General features: G+C 42.1%; 1 protein-coding gene and 1 pseudogene across 10 annotated transcripts in view; both read right to left on the reverse strand.

The window, feature by feature from the left end:
• The window catches only part of Trim55 (tripartite motif containing 55), a 52,970-nt gene that overhangs the window by 19,547 nt on the left and 20,117 nt on the right, over positions 1-13,306 (reverse strand). For 2 of the 10 annotated variants that reach the window (XM_046428635.2, XM_058573987.1), the window contains exons 5-10: positions 10,660-10,893; positions 10,341-10,363; positions 10,115-10,239; positions 5,179-5,420; positions 3,526-3,813; positions 2,155-2,242 (exon numbers count right to left, since the gene is read on the reverse strand). In XM_046428635.2, coding sequence (XP_046284591.1) covers positions 2,155-2,242; positions 3,526-3,813; positions 5,179-5,420; positions 10,115-10,239; positions 10,341-10,363; positions 10,660-10,893 — 1,000 coding nt within the window. The remainder of the gene's footprint in view (positions 1-2,154; positions 2,243-3,525; positions 3,814-5,178; positions 5,421-10,114; positions 10,240-10,340; positions 10,364-10,659; positions 10,894-13,306) is intronic. The other 8 variants (XM_046428634.2, XM_058573989.1, XM_046428637.2 and 5 more) reach the window with 5 other exon arrangements.
• Positions 5,371-10,101, reverse strand: LOC124082162 (Na(+)/H(+) exchange regulatory cofactor NHE-RF3-like; annotated as a pseudogene).

Consider the following 13,306-nt stretch of genomic DNA (forward strand, 5'->3'; position numbering starts at 1 on the left):
TCATATGCTCTAACACAAAGGAGAAGCCCTGTTCACCACTGATGGAGGAAGGGACAACTGGTTTTTGCATGACCAGTTTCTAAGACATAATTTGTAGGTGTGCTTGGGTGATGGATAGGTGTCACTATGTCAGTAGATATAAAGAAAATACCTGAAAATAGAAAATATTTCAGCAAGGGAGTCCGACATGCCTAAAGCAGCCTCACTCCCAGACATGGGACCATTTAGTGAAGACAAGTGAGACCAGCAATGGTCAAGGAGAACTCTTATACAACATCCTAAATTTTCATGGTAAGACTAGTGATGCAGTGTGAAATTCCAACAAACTTTTTTTTTATCCTCGCACTAGATAAATATTCATCTGGTAAATTGGATCCTGGAGTGGTGAAGGTGAATTAGGCCTGCAAAAAATTCAAAGTCCTGCAATTTTGCTACTATTGACCTGTCCATATGCCATTTCAGGGATCAAAGAGCGGTATTCCATCCTGAATAGGTTTGCTTCTCTTTGTGTAAGCCCTTTCTCAAATGCTGAGAACTGCATAAGTAAGGTGCTTTGCAATACTAAAGGTCAATCCACTGTGCCCAGCCCCACCTACTTGTCTCACCCTCTCCTGATCACACAGGCATATGAATGAATATCAGTGCACACGACATGGGCTCAGTGGATGGCAGCCATGAAGCATGACACTCCCCCTGCAGCCTCAGAGAATGTTATAAGAATATACACATATCGATAAAACCCCAAACCTCTATTCTCAGAATATTAAGAGAACTCTTCAGACAATTATTCAGATCCACAATTAGGTCATGCTTCTAATAAAACATTAGTTTTATTAGAAACTAATTTAAAACAGACTTATTAAAAACAAACATGTTGTTTTCTTTCTGCCCATTTGCACCCCCAGAGTTCATGTGCTACACTTCTACTGTTCTTCACCACAAATAATGTGGGGAGGAGTTGGGCCGCTGAGCAGACTCTAAGGATGCCCAGAACATTTGAGGGTGCAGTTTTCAAGCTAACTATTAGATGGCGGAGTTGATCCTGCTCACACTCAGTTACAGACAAAGCAGGGTCCCATGGAGATCCCATGAGCAGAGAGCTCTTAAGGCAGAAAGGAAGCCTGTGATGGGGGCTTCCAGGAGAGTCAGTGCCAACGGAGGGAAAAGTCAGTGAGCCAGAAATAGCTGATGCCTTTCAGCACGAGAGACCCTGAACTGCTCCTGAGCTAAGGGCACAGGGAGCGAAATCTTGGGCCAGCAGAGTCATTTACTCAAAAGCTAATGAGGTTTGGATCTTTGAATATTATTAATTAAACTGGTAGCCTTCAAAAGACTATCCAAGGAGTAAGATGTCAGTGTCAGAGCAAACCTCATAACAGGAATCAAGTAAAGCCTTGATTATGAGAAACGTGACTCCAAATAATAGGCAGGGACTATTGAATGGTGTTAGGACTTTTCTCTGGTTCTGATTCCTCAGGTCTGGGAAGAGCACATTGATCTCCAGTTCTTTATTCCTTCAGATCTCATCTGGCTGCACTCCCCTGCTGCCCCCCACCGTTGCTACACCCATGGTACCTTGTTCTCAGGATTCTCTTCCTCCGCAGGCTGAGGGTTCAAAGAGAACCCATAGTCACCCAGTCCATTTGCTTCCCATGTGGGGACTGCCTAGGACAGTTCCCCTGACAGCATCCCTATCCCCCTCCTGGGCATCTCTAAGTGGGCAGAGGAAATACTCCTCCTTAATCTATGGCACCCTGCACATTCCTGAATGGGACCTTTGTTGCTCCTCCCTCAGCTGAAGAGCTGTGAGTCCTCATAGCACCATGGACACCTTGTGCAACTGGCCTCCTTAATAGCCATCCTGGAGGGGTCTCTCCTACTGGATTACTGAATAATTGCCCACAGAGTCACTGTTCTGAGTTAAGGTTTCCCACCATCCAGGAATAGATCACGTAGCAATTCTCCTCAGGAAAGTGCCTCGAGGTGATTGCATTGTAGACACTTGAGGCCTTGAGTGTTATCTGTGAACAGGGTTCATTTTAGAAGACAGAGCCTCAAGGTTGGGAATCAATTCATCTCTGGGCCTACAGAAGAGGAATATTATGGAAGAATCTACATGAGATGTTAGTCAAGGGAAAAGAAAATATTTCCTACCCATTAAAGCAAAAATCAAGCACTGAATCTGACTCCAGATGTAGTGAAGGATAAGAAAAGCCAAAAGTGCTAGGCAGATTGCTAACTCCTGTGAGAAAACAAGAAGAAAGCTTCACTGATTTTATCACAGTTTTTTTCCAGCATTGTTTAGATGGGCTTTTCATTTTGGAACATATACCTACTATATGCTCCTCATGGGGTAATTGTACTAGTATTTGCAGAAAACAGCTCTTTCTCCTCAACTTACATAAAGTATGATAATTCCCACAAACTTTCTAGACATAATCAGTCTACTCCAATTTTATTTCTACCTAAAACTACCTCAAAAGATCTCCTCACACCAAACATTTACTTTTATCATTTTGCATCTGTGAAAATAAATGTCACCAAAGCATGTGGCTTTTAATTTTCCAATAATCATTTCTTTTTATTATCTCATGAAATTGAAGTCCCTTGAGCAGATGCAATCAAGAAAACAAGTCATTTTCTGATGTTTTAAGACATGTTGTTCATAATCCCCTGATGAGGGAGGAGCACAGAGCTAGAGAATGCTACCCTACAGCCTCTTGTTGGGGTAACACTCACACCCCACAGTCATTTAAGAATGCTCATGAGAATGAGTTACCATGAACATTCTTCTTCATGAAGAAACTGGAAAACATTTCTTCTATGAACTCTTCAGGACATGCAAACATCTAACTAGGCATTAGGGAGAAGACATGGATTTCAAGCTTTCATTAAAAAAATAAAGAAGAAGAAAATAATCAGTCTCTTTTCAAAATGTAGGTAAACCTGTGTTGTCCTGCCCCCAGGAGAACAAACTTAGGAAGCACAGGTTTAATCAAGCCAAGACTATCTCTGTTCAGCCATTGCTAGCACACCCCCAGAACCTCAGAATCTGAGGTTATCTTCCAGAGCAGACTTAAAACCAATACAAACATGCTCCTTGGAGGTTGCTGGGAATGATACAGAGGCAGGTGATTAGTCTTTGGAAGTCCAGAGGGGACACAGAAAATGTTGAGCAAAAGCAAGGGGATGCTGCAGAGAAGAACCAGGGACACCAGCCAGTCACTGCAGACAAAGCAGATCTCAACAGCATGCCTAAAGGGCCAGGCTTGCTTGAGCCCTGTCCCCTGTGAGGACAGGTGTGAGGTCACCACGCACAGGCAGAGTGAAATCAAATTGATTTTGTTCTTGGATAGAACGCTTTAAAAAACAAGCCAACATCAGAGGGTGAGGTGTTCCTATATTTTTCTGAGGGCCATGCTTTCTCTCTGCCCTTTGAAAGCCCTTCTTTCTTGCTGCGGCCTATTCCAGCAGGGACGCAGGGGACACAGGAAAGCATTCAGGCACAAGAGCTTGGGCACTAACCTGAGAAGTAGCTGCAGGTGAACTAGTTTCCTTACCACTCACTGCTGCCCTCTCATTGGCTACGGCTTCTGTCACTTCTGCCTTCTGTACATTTGACTCCTCAGAACTTGGAGGCCCTATGTGCCCCAGACTTTCGCTCCCTGGGGTGCAAGGTGGGTTGGTGGTGGCTTTCCGGGTTTGGCCTTTATACCAACTAGGGTAAAACAAGGGATCCGCAGTTTCCGCTGCTGCAGGAACTGGAGTTTCAGACTCTGTGGTCTGCTGAGAGCCAGTGGGCACAACCTCCCCCTTAATAAGGATAGATAAATTCAAAAATAAAAAAAAGAAAGAAAAAGAAAACGTAGTTGATTTTAGTTCCCTTCCCTTCAGTGTTGAACACTGTGAGTTCTCTGTGCACAATGCCTGGTTTAGAGTCTGTTGTACTTCATCCCCTTCTGGAAGAACTAGAGGCAGAATGCTGACCTCAGGGCTCCTCTGACAGGCCTCTGGATATTTTCTGTGCTTTTATTTCACTAGGTAGTAGCCCAGGAAAATAAGAAACAGAAGCTTCAAGTCAAAATTGCTTATAAAGAATCAGGTATGGGAGAAGGGTCAAAGTATTGATCAGAATTAACTTTTTGGCAATATACATGGGCCCCCAAACTGCTTTTCAAAAACTAACAACCTCATTGATCAAATCTAACCCTCATTTAAGTTACTACCCTTCTTTCAATTTTGGTGCAAGATTTTCAAGATTCTAGGAAGTATAAATACTATAAAAATTTTAAGCCTCATTTGCTATGGAGACAGAGCATAGAATATAATTCCATCGCTGAGTTTCCCCTCTGGGGTTTTATTTCTACAGATGATTTCAATCCATTCTGAAAGCAGGTGCAAAAGCAGGGCTCCTCTTTGATGAGTCTGCATTGCCCACAAACTCAACAGGTTGGATCCTGTCTGCTGAAGTGTCATGAAGTCAGCACAAAAGATTGAAAACTGGTCAGTGACCTCCTAGAAACATAAGGTTAGCTGATCAGGTGCAGCCTCTGGGATGAGCTAACATCCTAAAATGTCTTAAACAGTCCTGTCAACAGAGTCTCATCAAATGACAAACATATAGAAAACCAGGCTTCATTTGGTTGCCCACTGAAGGAAAGATACAATTTCACATTCAGGTGAGCAACATGAACATATAGTAGTGTAGTTTCTCTGTTATGTATAGAAAATTCAAATTTCTGCAAGTATGATCACTTTCACTTCTCACCTTATATTATTTGTCACACTATACCCTATTTGTTAAGCAACAAAAAGTGACCACATCCACATCAAGCAATTCTCTGTGAGTTTACATGCCTCTCTCTCTCTCTCTCTCTCTCTCTCTCACACACACACACACACACACACACACACACACACATTTTCAAAGACCACCTCACATCTGGGAGTGTCCACTGGTGGAAAATGGTATTAGGTCTTGCCACCCAGCTATAACAACAGGGAACCTGTTGCATCACTTAAGGGAATTTTCTCCCTAACACTGTGACTGTCCTGAAAAAATTTGTCCTCTGTATACAAACATCTGTCATATAGTTATCTTTTTCTTAAGATGGAATAAATTGTTTTGGGTGTTCAGAAAGGAGGAACACTTGTAGAAAGGAACTCATGAATGGTTACCTGTGTCACTGGGGTATCCACAGCAGGTGGCAGGGTTGGAGGTGGCTCTGAAGAGGAAACTGGAAGTGCCCCGGGGACAGCCTGGAGCTCTGAGGCCAGCTGAGAGGTCTCCGAGGCTTTTGCAGGACTTTCATCTTCTCCTGATGATTCTATTTGAATATTTTCCACCTCTTCCACTTCTACTGCTTCCTCTCCTTCTTCTCCTTCTCCTTCTCCTCCTCCTTCTTCCTCGTCTTCATCTTCTGGTAAGGTATTTTTAAGCTTGTTATGACTACCACTTCAGCCATGGAAATAGCTAATGGTCAGTACTTATGGCTCAAGTTAAGGTCAGAGCTAGGGATTCCTCTCCAACACTTGACAGTGGCCATAGTGTGCCATGCTGGGGCCTGTGCTTCAGGTTAAATTTGGACAAGATAAATGTGAAGAAACCATCGCCTTCCTCCTTGCTGTCCTCCCCAAAGCAAAGTCCCATACCCAATGCACCCCCCACTTCACCCCCACCCCAGCAGCCTGCTTATGTTTTTATCATATTGTGCCACCTCTGCAAGCTCCTGGAGGGTTGGGATTGTCGCTTATTCATCTCTGTCAAACTAAGTGCAACCCTCTTCCCTATCTCTGAAAACATACTTGTTTTCATTTCTTACCTCCTTTGTTCAGTTTTTGCAACAATTAACACCATGACTCTTTTCCTAACTCACTTCATATTCTCTCAGGCAACAATAAAGATAGACAATATTAAGTACATTTTTAAAAAAGACCTGTTACGAAGATTTGCCTCTACTATTGCATCCATGGATGCTGGTGCATTATTAGAGGTCTAGCCATGGAGTGTTTGTGGAGAATGGTGATAGAGAAAGGGAGAGCAGTGACTGAGGTTGGGGGTCTCTGATGGCTTCATGGCTGTGGTATACCTGTTGCCTGGGAATGATTCTGTAAAAGGTACAGGATTCCCAATTGCTATGGTGACGTCCCGTCCAAAAAGGCTCTGTGCAAGAGTCTTATCGGCTTCGACCTTGATCTTAGTCACATAGCTCCCAGGGATAGAGGAATTCTGAGCATGCAAGACAACCATAATATTTCACCAGCTGCTACTCCTGAGCCTGCCCACTTCACAGTAACTTTAGACAATGGGCTTCTTGAGTGCTGCACAAAGCTCCTAACATTGCACATTGCAACTGTGGAAAAGCTACATAGATGTTTCTAGTCCTGTCACTTTCTTGGGCACAAAGAGTAATGCTTTTATAGTCTTTAACTTGATTATGAGACATATATACATAAAACTTGCTGGAACAGCTCTTTAGACACGGCTTCTCCATCAGAGAGCAGTGCTCCACCCGATCCCAGCCATCTACGTATGTGTGTGGGTGTGTGTGTGTGTGTGTGTATTTCTTAATCCCCCATCACCCCTCGATGGTACTGTGAGTTTGGCCATGTTGGTCATGGTAGTGTTATCATCTAGTTGGGCTAGGATGAGTCAAAGTGATCACATTTGGGGTCAACTTCACAGTTATTTTCCTCTTTTTAATTATTTCATCAGGATAAATTTCTAAGAGTTGGATTTCTGAGTCAAAGGTGAGGAGATGTTCATAGCTTCTGAAATATGTTTGGTCACATACACCTGACCTTATTTCCAGGTTGTGACTTAGTCTATGACGTGTTCCTATTCTTGTCCTCTAATGAATGGTCAATCTGATGCACTAATATATCTAGCCCAGTGTCTTCTATGTTTTTTATTTTTATCTCATCCTTAATCTTGCTCTTTTTTTCTCCATTTTAGTGGTATTTATTCCAGCAACCACAACATTGCTATAAAGGCATAATTTTAAACAGATATGCTCAGATATTTTAATTAGCAACTTTCACATATATAGATTTATGAGTTGGTTTTGGTGTTCAAGGAGCCCACAGAAGTAAGAGAATCATCATTAGAGAAATGGAGTTAAGTTGAAGCTTGGAGGAGATCACATAAAAATGATCGGACTCCTGCTTAGATCTTCCTAAGCTGACCATAAATAAGCCATCTGCAATAGCAGCCCCTAAGACAAATGACAAAAGAAGACAATCACACATGGTGAATGGTTTTCAGAGGAGTTCTTCTCCAACATAGATACTAAATGGATGGCAGCTCATTCTTTGAGAAAGTAGTATCTGGATACTTAGTAGTAATCCTATCAGCCAAAGGATTATTTCTTTTTCTTTTGGGGCGGGGTGGGGTGGATACCAGGGATTGAACTCAGGGGCACTTGACCACTGAGCCACATCCCCAGCCCTATTTTCTATTTTATTTAGAGACAGGGTCTCACTGAGTTGCTTAGCAACTTGCTTTTGCTGAGGCTGCTTTGAACTCAAGATCTTCTTGTCTGATCCTCCAGGGCCATTGGTATTATAGGCACGTGCCACCATGCTCGGTCAAAAGGATTATTTCTTGGATCACATCTCTGTATCTTAAGAATTGGAAGAAGAACGTGAGGCTGTAATGTGGGCTCATTCTTCTGCCATGTGTGAGTCATGTTTTGACTCTGCCAGTATTTCTTCTTTGGAATCAGGGCAGGCAGGTAGTGGATCAGCCACGGAAGAAACAATGGGAATTTTCTTAGCTTGGAAGTAATCAGAGGCCTCTCCCCACAGAACAAGAGTGTCTGTTGTGGATTCTCTCCACCACCTTCTCATAGGGTTCATCCAACACATTCACCCCCTTCACTTGGATGATGATGGCCTCATCCTCCAGCCCAGCCACATCAGCAGGGCTACCCTTCTGTACCTCTTTGATGAATGAGACTGGCAGACCTTAAATTGCATTTAAATGAAAACCATAGCCATTTTTATCTTTAATCAGCCTGCAGAGTTTAGGCCTACGATCTGCTACTTCCTCGGTAGTATCTGGACTTGAGACCTCCAGAGGAACAGGATAGAAGCTGGAGCCTCTTTGATAGAACCATTAGGCATTTCTTGACTTTGATAGTAGAAAAATGGAGAAACCGAGCCAGTCTATATATATTATCCATCCTTTGTCTACCACCAACAGTGAAGTCTGATCTCCACCCTTTTAATCCTTTTAACCACACTGTCATGATCAAGGGTTTCCACAGTCTCACCATTGACAGCAACTACCAGGTCATTGTTCTTCAAGCCAGCTGCCTCTGCTGGGCTTCCAGAATCTATGTCCTTGATGATCTGACCTTTCTGTTCTGAGCATGCCTTCAGACAGAACCCATAGCCATTGCTTCCCTTCATTATCTCCACAACTCAGGGCTGATGAGGCAGGAGTTTCAAACTGGTTGTTTCCCCCTGTATCTTCTGTTCTCTGTGATGCTTGTCAGTTTCTTTGTTCATAAGCAGGATCACGACAGGGCTTCCTGACTTCTTCACTTTCCCCACTACTTCCTCATGGCTGGCATTCTCCACATTCTCTCCATTTACTTCAATCAGATGATCAGCAGCCAGGACACCAGCTTTCATACCCACACCCTGAAGAGTGATATCAGTCATGTACATTCCCTTTTTATCTTGGACAGTTTTCAGAGAAATGCCATAGTCATTCCTCTCCTTCACCAGGTAGCAGAGCCGGGGCTGGATCCAAGTCTCCACTGCTCCATTCATCACAGGGGCCATTTCTTATCATGTAAACCCAGATCCTTATGGCTCTGACCCAACTCTTTCAGGTCTACCTGCTTTTTTATGACTTTCTCATAGGAATCTCCACCCAGAACTATTAAAGTCAATGAATTCCCACTCTTCCTGACCAGATCCACCACCTGCATATGCTCTACCTTGTTGACAAAAATATTGTTGATCCTAAGAACTCTGTTTCCATCCAGAAGAACAGACTTCTTTGCTGAGCTACCTTCTCAAATCACCCTGACCAGGTGGTCATCAGTTTCCTTCTCAAGTCTCAGGAAGAAGCCATAGCTTTGCCCTTCTTTTTTGGACAGTTGACATTCCCAAGGGGTTGAAGGTAGAGGCCATTTCTTTACCTGGAAGGAAGAGGAGCTGCTCTGTCCCTCAGGGATTCTCTCTTCTGTGAGCGCTAGTCTTGGAACCCACTGGACTTTGAACAAAGATCAATATAAAAGCTGATGTATTTAACAGGATGTGTGGTCTGAGTTCAAGTGACCTCTGCACTCCTTCTGCCAGCCGGCTGGGCCCTGAACTGGAAAACCTGAGGAACCCTCAGTAATCCCAGCTCTCTGGCCCACCTGCCTGGAGGTGCAGGGAGGGGCTTCTTGTCTTCACTCCCAGACAATGAGGAAGGGGGTAGGGGAGAAGAATCAGGAAGTAGGTGGTTCTGCATTCTTTCTTCTCTTCCTTGGGCAGATGCCTTGGACACCCAAACAACCCTCAATTCTGTTAATACTGTCTCTACTGTCTCCCATCCTGGGGCCAGGGCCAGGGATTATTAACAAAACACCCTCCCACACTAGGGCCATCCTGGGGAGTAGTAACCTGTACACTGTGGGTGTTCCCACCTAGAAGAAGGCAGAGTGTGTCAATCAACCCCATAAGTGGGGCAAATCCCCTCAGTTTACCCATCCTTCTTCCTACTGCCCTGGGAATTCTCACTTGCATGCTTCCTGAGCCCAGCAGCAAAGCTTCCTTAATCTTACTGCTCATGACACTTTACATCTCTGTGACTAACACTTTTTGTATGGTCAAGATATCATCATAATCATCAGCTGTTAAGTATTTGACTATCCAAAGTCAAATGCCTGATAGTGGGATTAAACAGGCATTATGATGTGCAAAGCTGAATAAACACTGTCAACACACTATGTGATCCTATTATAAAACAGAGCTTTGTCACGTTGGATTTTGGTCTTTCTGAAGTTGTCAACATCCATTCTGGAGGTGATTCTGAATCCTCCCTTCCTCCCACCCAACTCTTCTGCAGCTTTCCCACACCTGAAATTTTGGCCAAATGGTCAAAAGAATAACAAACCTCTGTAGAAATCAATCTCACGTATTATTTTTTCTTCTCTGTGGAGGTTGATTGTGAAGTGGCTCATGTTCTCATAACCATGTTCTATTTTCTCCATCTGAAATGCCTTTGATGCTTCTGAGATTCTGCAACAAAGACAGGTTGTCATTTCTGTCACTGTTTAAAGTTTGATAGCCTTGGGTAAAAAAGAAAATATGTATTTTTCCATAAAATAAAAATGACTTACTTTTGTAACAGGGTTTTGGCATTCTGTGAAAGCAAACAAGAGACAGGCTTACTTAGATTCTTTTCATCCAAGATGATGGTGAGACTTAATCCTTTTCTTTGCTGACCCTGAGAATCTTATAGCTTAGTTTCTAAATGCTGTAAATAACTGCTGTATTGTCAGGGGTCCTTTTCTATGTAAGCAGTGCCAAATAGATGATGATTTTAGTTGGTAAAATAGGTTAAAACTGGAAATGTACACAAAATAATAAAAATGTGATAACTAATTTCCAGCAAGTACCTTTTGGGTTTATTTCCTTGGTGCCAAGAAGAAGACTTACCTGCAGAAACACCGCCATTTCTGGCTCATCCATGAACTGGATCCCTGACTCGACCAACTTTGATACGTTCTCCAAATGATCGGAATATTTTTTGATCAGAGCTCGGACATGTTCCAGTTTCTCCTCTTGGGTTCGGGTGATGGCTTGGGTCATTTCATTCTTCCTCTCCTCCAGGATGCCATACAGGTAATCAAATTTCTCACAAAGGTCCTGCTTCTGTTTTCTGCAGCATTCCTGTTAGTTGGGTTAGCTAATGTTAGGAACTGTTTGTGAGAAAGGCTATTTGGAAAAAAACACCTGGACATTTTGGGAGACAAAAACATTTAGTTACATAGGATATTTTATTTCTTTTCCCCTTTGAACTGTCCCTTGAGGTACAGATATCCACTGTGCTTTGAAAATTCCAGTTTTCACAAATTCAATAATTAGACAATCTAAAAATCAATCACATTGGCTAGGTGGATTGATGATTTTACAATCTTCTGTTCTTCATAAATGGAGAATTTCATAGAAATTAGGACAGGTTTTTTTTTTTTAAATATTCTATTTGGGTTACCTGGGCTACAGCTTATATTTTTCTTTGGTGTGTATATGTAAGAAGAAAAAGATGCTATTTCCTGGTTTGTTCCCTTCAGTTTCTCTCTGCTCTATCTATAACACTATTGTCCTAGTTTCAGACCTTCCACATAGATTCTCTAGCTTCTCCGAGTTTATGTTTCTGGGATTCCCTCCTCCAAGGACTCAGGCCACAGACAAATCAATTTGCTATTAGTATAATTCTAATCGTGATGTTTTTCTATTTTGAATCCCCCTTGTATAAAGAATAACATTTAGGCTTCATAACTGGCTTTCAAGAGTATCCATGATCTGGCTCTAACTTTTCTTCATAATAGTCTAGTATTCTCTATCGTAATCCTTGTATTCCAGCACAACCAAACCACTTACCTTCTTTGCTTCTGCTTTCCCCTTTGTCTACAATGTTCTCCCTCAAGTCTAAGCAACCTTCAAGACATTGTTGGAATACAACTTGTTCCATATAGCTTTCCTTGACCTCTATGACTGAATACTAACTTGTAACCTTCTAAAGTCCTATGATAGTTAAAATTTGTGGCAGACACCTGTGTCCAACAGAATTTCTACTTATTCATTACTGTCTAAGAGAGGGAAATACTAGAGAGAAAAGCTATATTGGAGGATTGACTTGCACACGTACATTGCATGACTAAAGCATCTCTAGTGCCATCCAATTCCCCTGACTATGAATCCATGTTTACATCATGACTAATTTTCCAGTTGACTTAGTCATTAGCCTTTTATTTTTTCAAGCTCCAGAAAGCTTGGTGTGTGTGTGTGTGCCAGTCTCCTCAGACCTGATCATCTCTGGGTCCAGGACCTTTGTGAGCCATAATGATCCAACCTAGCTCTGGAATCCAGTTAAATTTATCTTTGACATCTCTGTGCCTGACCTTTTTCACATGTTCTTTCATTTTAGTAAACACTGGTATTTTTGATGTCACATATTGCTTTCTTTGATACGAGTCTCTTAAATATGTAAACTATGGTCTTCCTCAAAGATAGAATCTGGGTCTGCCTTACACATGCCCATCAATTATAAAGACATTCCAAAATGCAGAAGAAATACATTCCTCACTCCACTGCCTTCCCTAAACAGTCAATTCTCATCACTGTTTCTAGCCAAACAATAAAGCATAAGGGAAAGCCAATGGTTCAAGCCATTTTAATAGCATTTCTATCATTTACCCACTCATTGAACAAACAAGACTTAATTTAGCATGTCTTTTGTGTCATGCACTGCGCAAGACTGGAGACCCCCAAATGAATTAAATGTAGTTCCTGATCTTAAGGACTTCACAGTTCACTGAATGAGAATGACTATGGACCTATAATGTAATGCAAACTAGGAGGCTGAATAATGGTAATATGTTAGAGATTTATGCCAGGTTTTACAGAAGCATAGGGGTGGGAACTTAATTTAACTCTTCCCGTAGGTGGGGGTGTTTGAAAGGGGAGTCAGGAGCGTTGGCTCACGAAAACCTTCTTAGGAGAAGTGGTGCCTAAGTTTGGCTTTAAAGGATGAGTAGGAGCAAAGGAGATGGTAGGAGGGGACAAAAATTGGGGAGCTTTGGTAGTTGTCAAAGTAACAGACAAGGGACCATGTAAGACATGGAAATTGCTGGGCTTGCCAAATTTCCATCCATTTCCAGCCCTTTGGACTGTCACAATTAGACCTAGGAACTGAAGTCGGTTAGTAGCCTTCTAATTTGTTTCTTTTACTGTATTACTTTTTTGCTAAGCTTACAGCACCCAATGTGCTCACTGCATAACTGGAATATGTCTCTCTGATACTTAGACTTTAGATATTCCAGCGCTTACTGGAAACATGATGGTTTCTAGCTTGTTCTTCCAATATGTATGGTACACTTTAAACATTTATAATGATTATATTAAGATGTAGTACTGAAAGAATGCCCTATTTTTATAAAAGTTTTCTTCTATATACTTTAGTGTGTGTGAGAATATTCAAGTTGATGAAGGCCAGGTCATTTGTGATGAGATTGATGTGAAATCATCTGTATTCTAGTGCATTGCTCAAATAAGACTAGCTCGTTTATTTTGATTATATAAA

Source organism: Marmota monax, unplaced genomic scaffold, assembly GCF_021218885.2.
Source record: "Marmota monax isolate L192 unplaced genomic scaffold, Marmota_monax_Labrador192_F-V1.1 WCK01_AAM20220418_F8-fsc00044, whole genome shotgun sequence".
NCBI lineage: Eukaryota > Metazoa > Chordata > Mammalia > Rodentia > Sciuridae > Marmota > Marmota monax.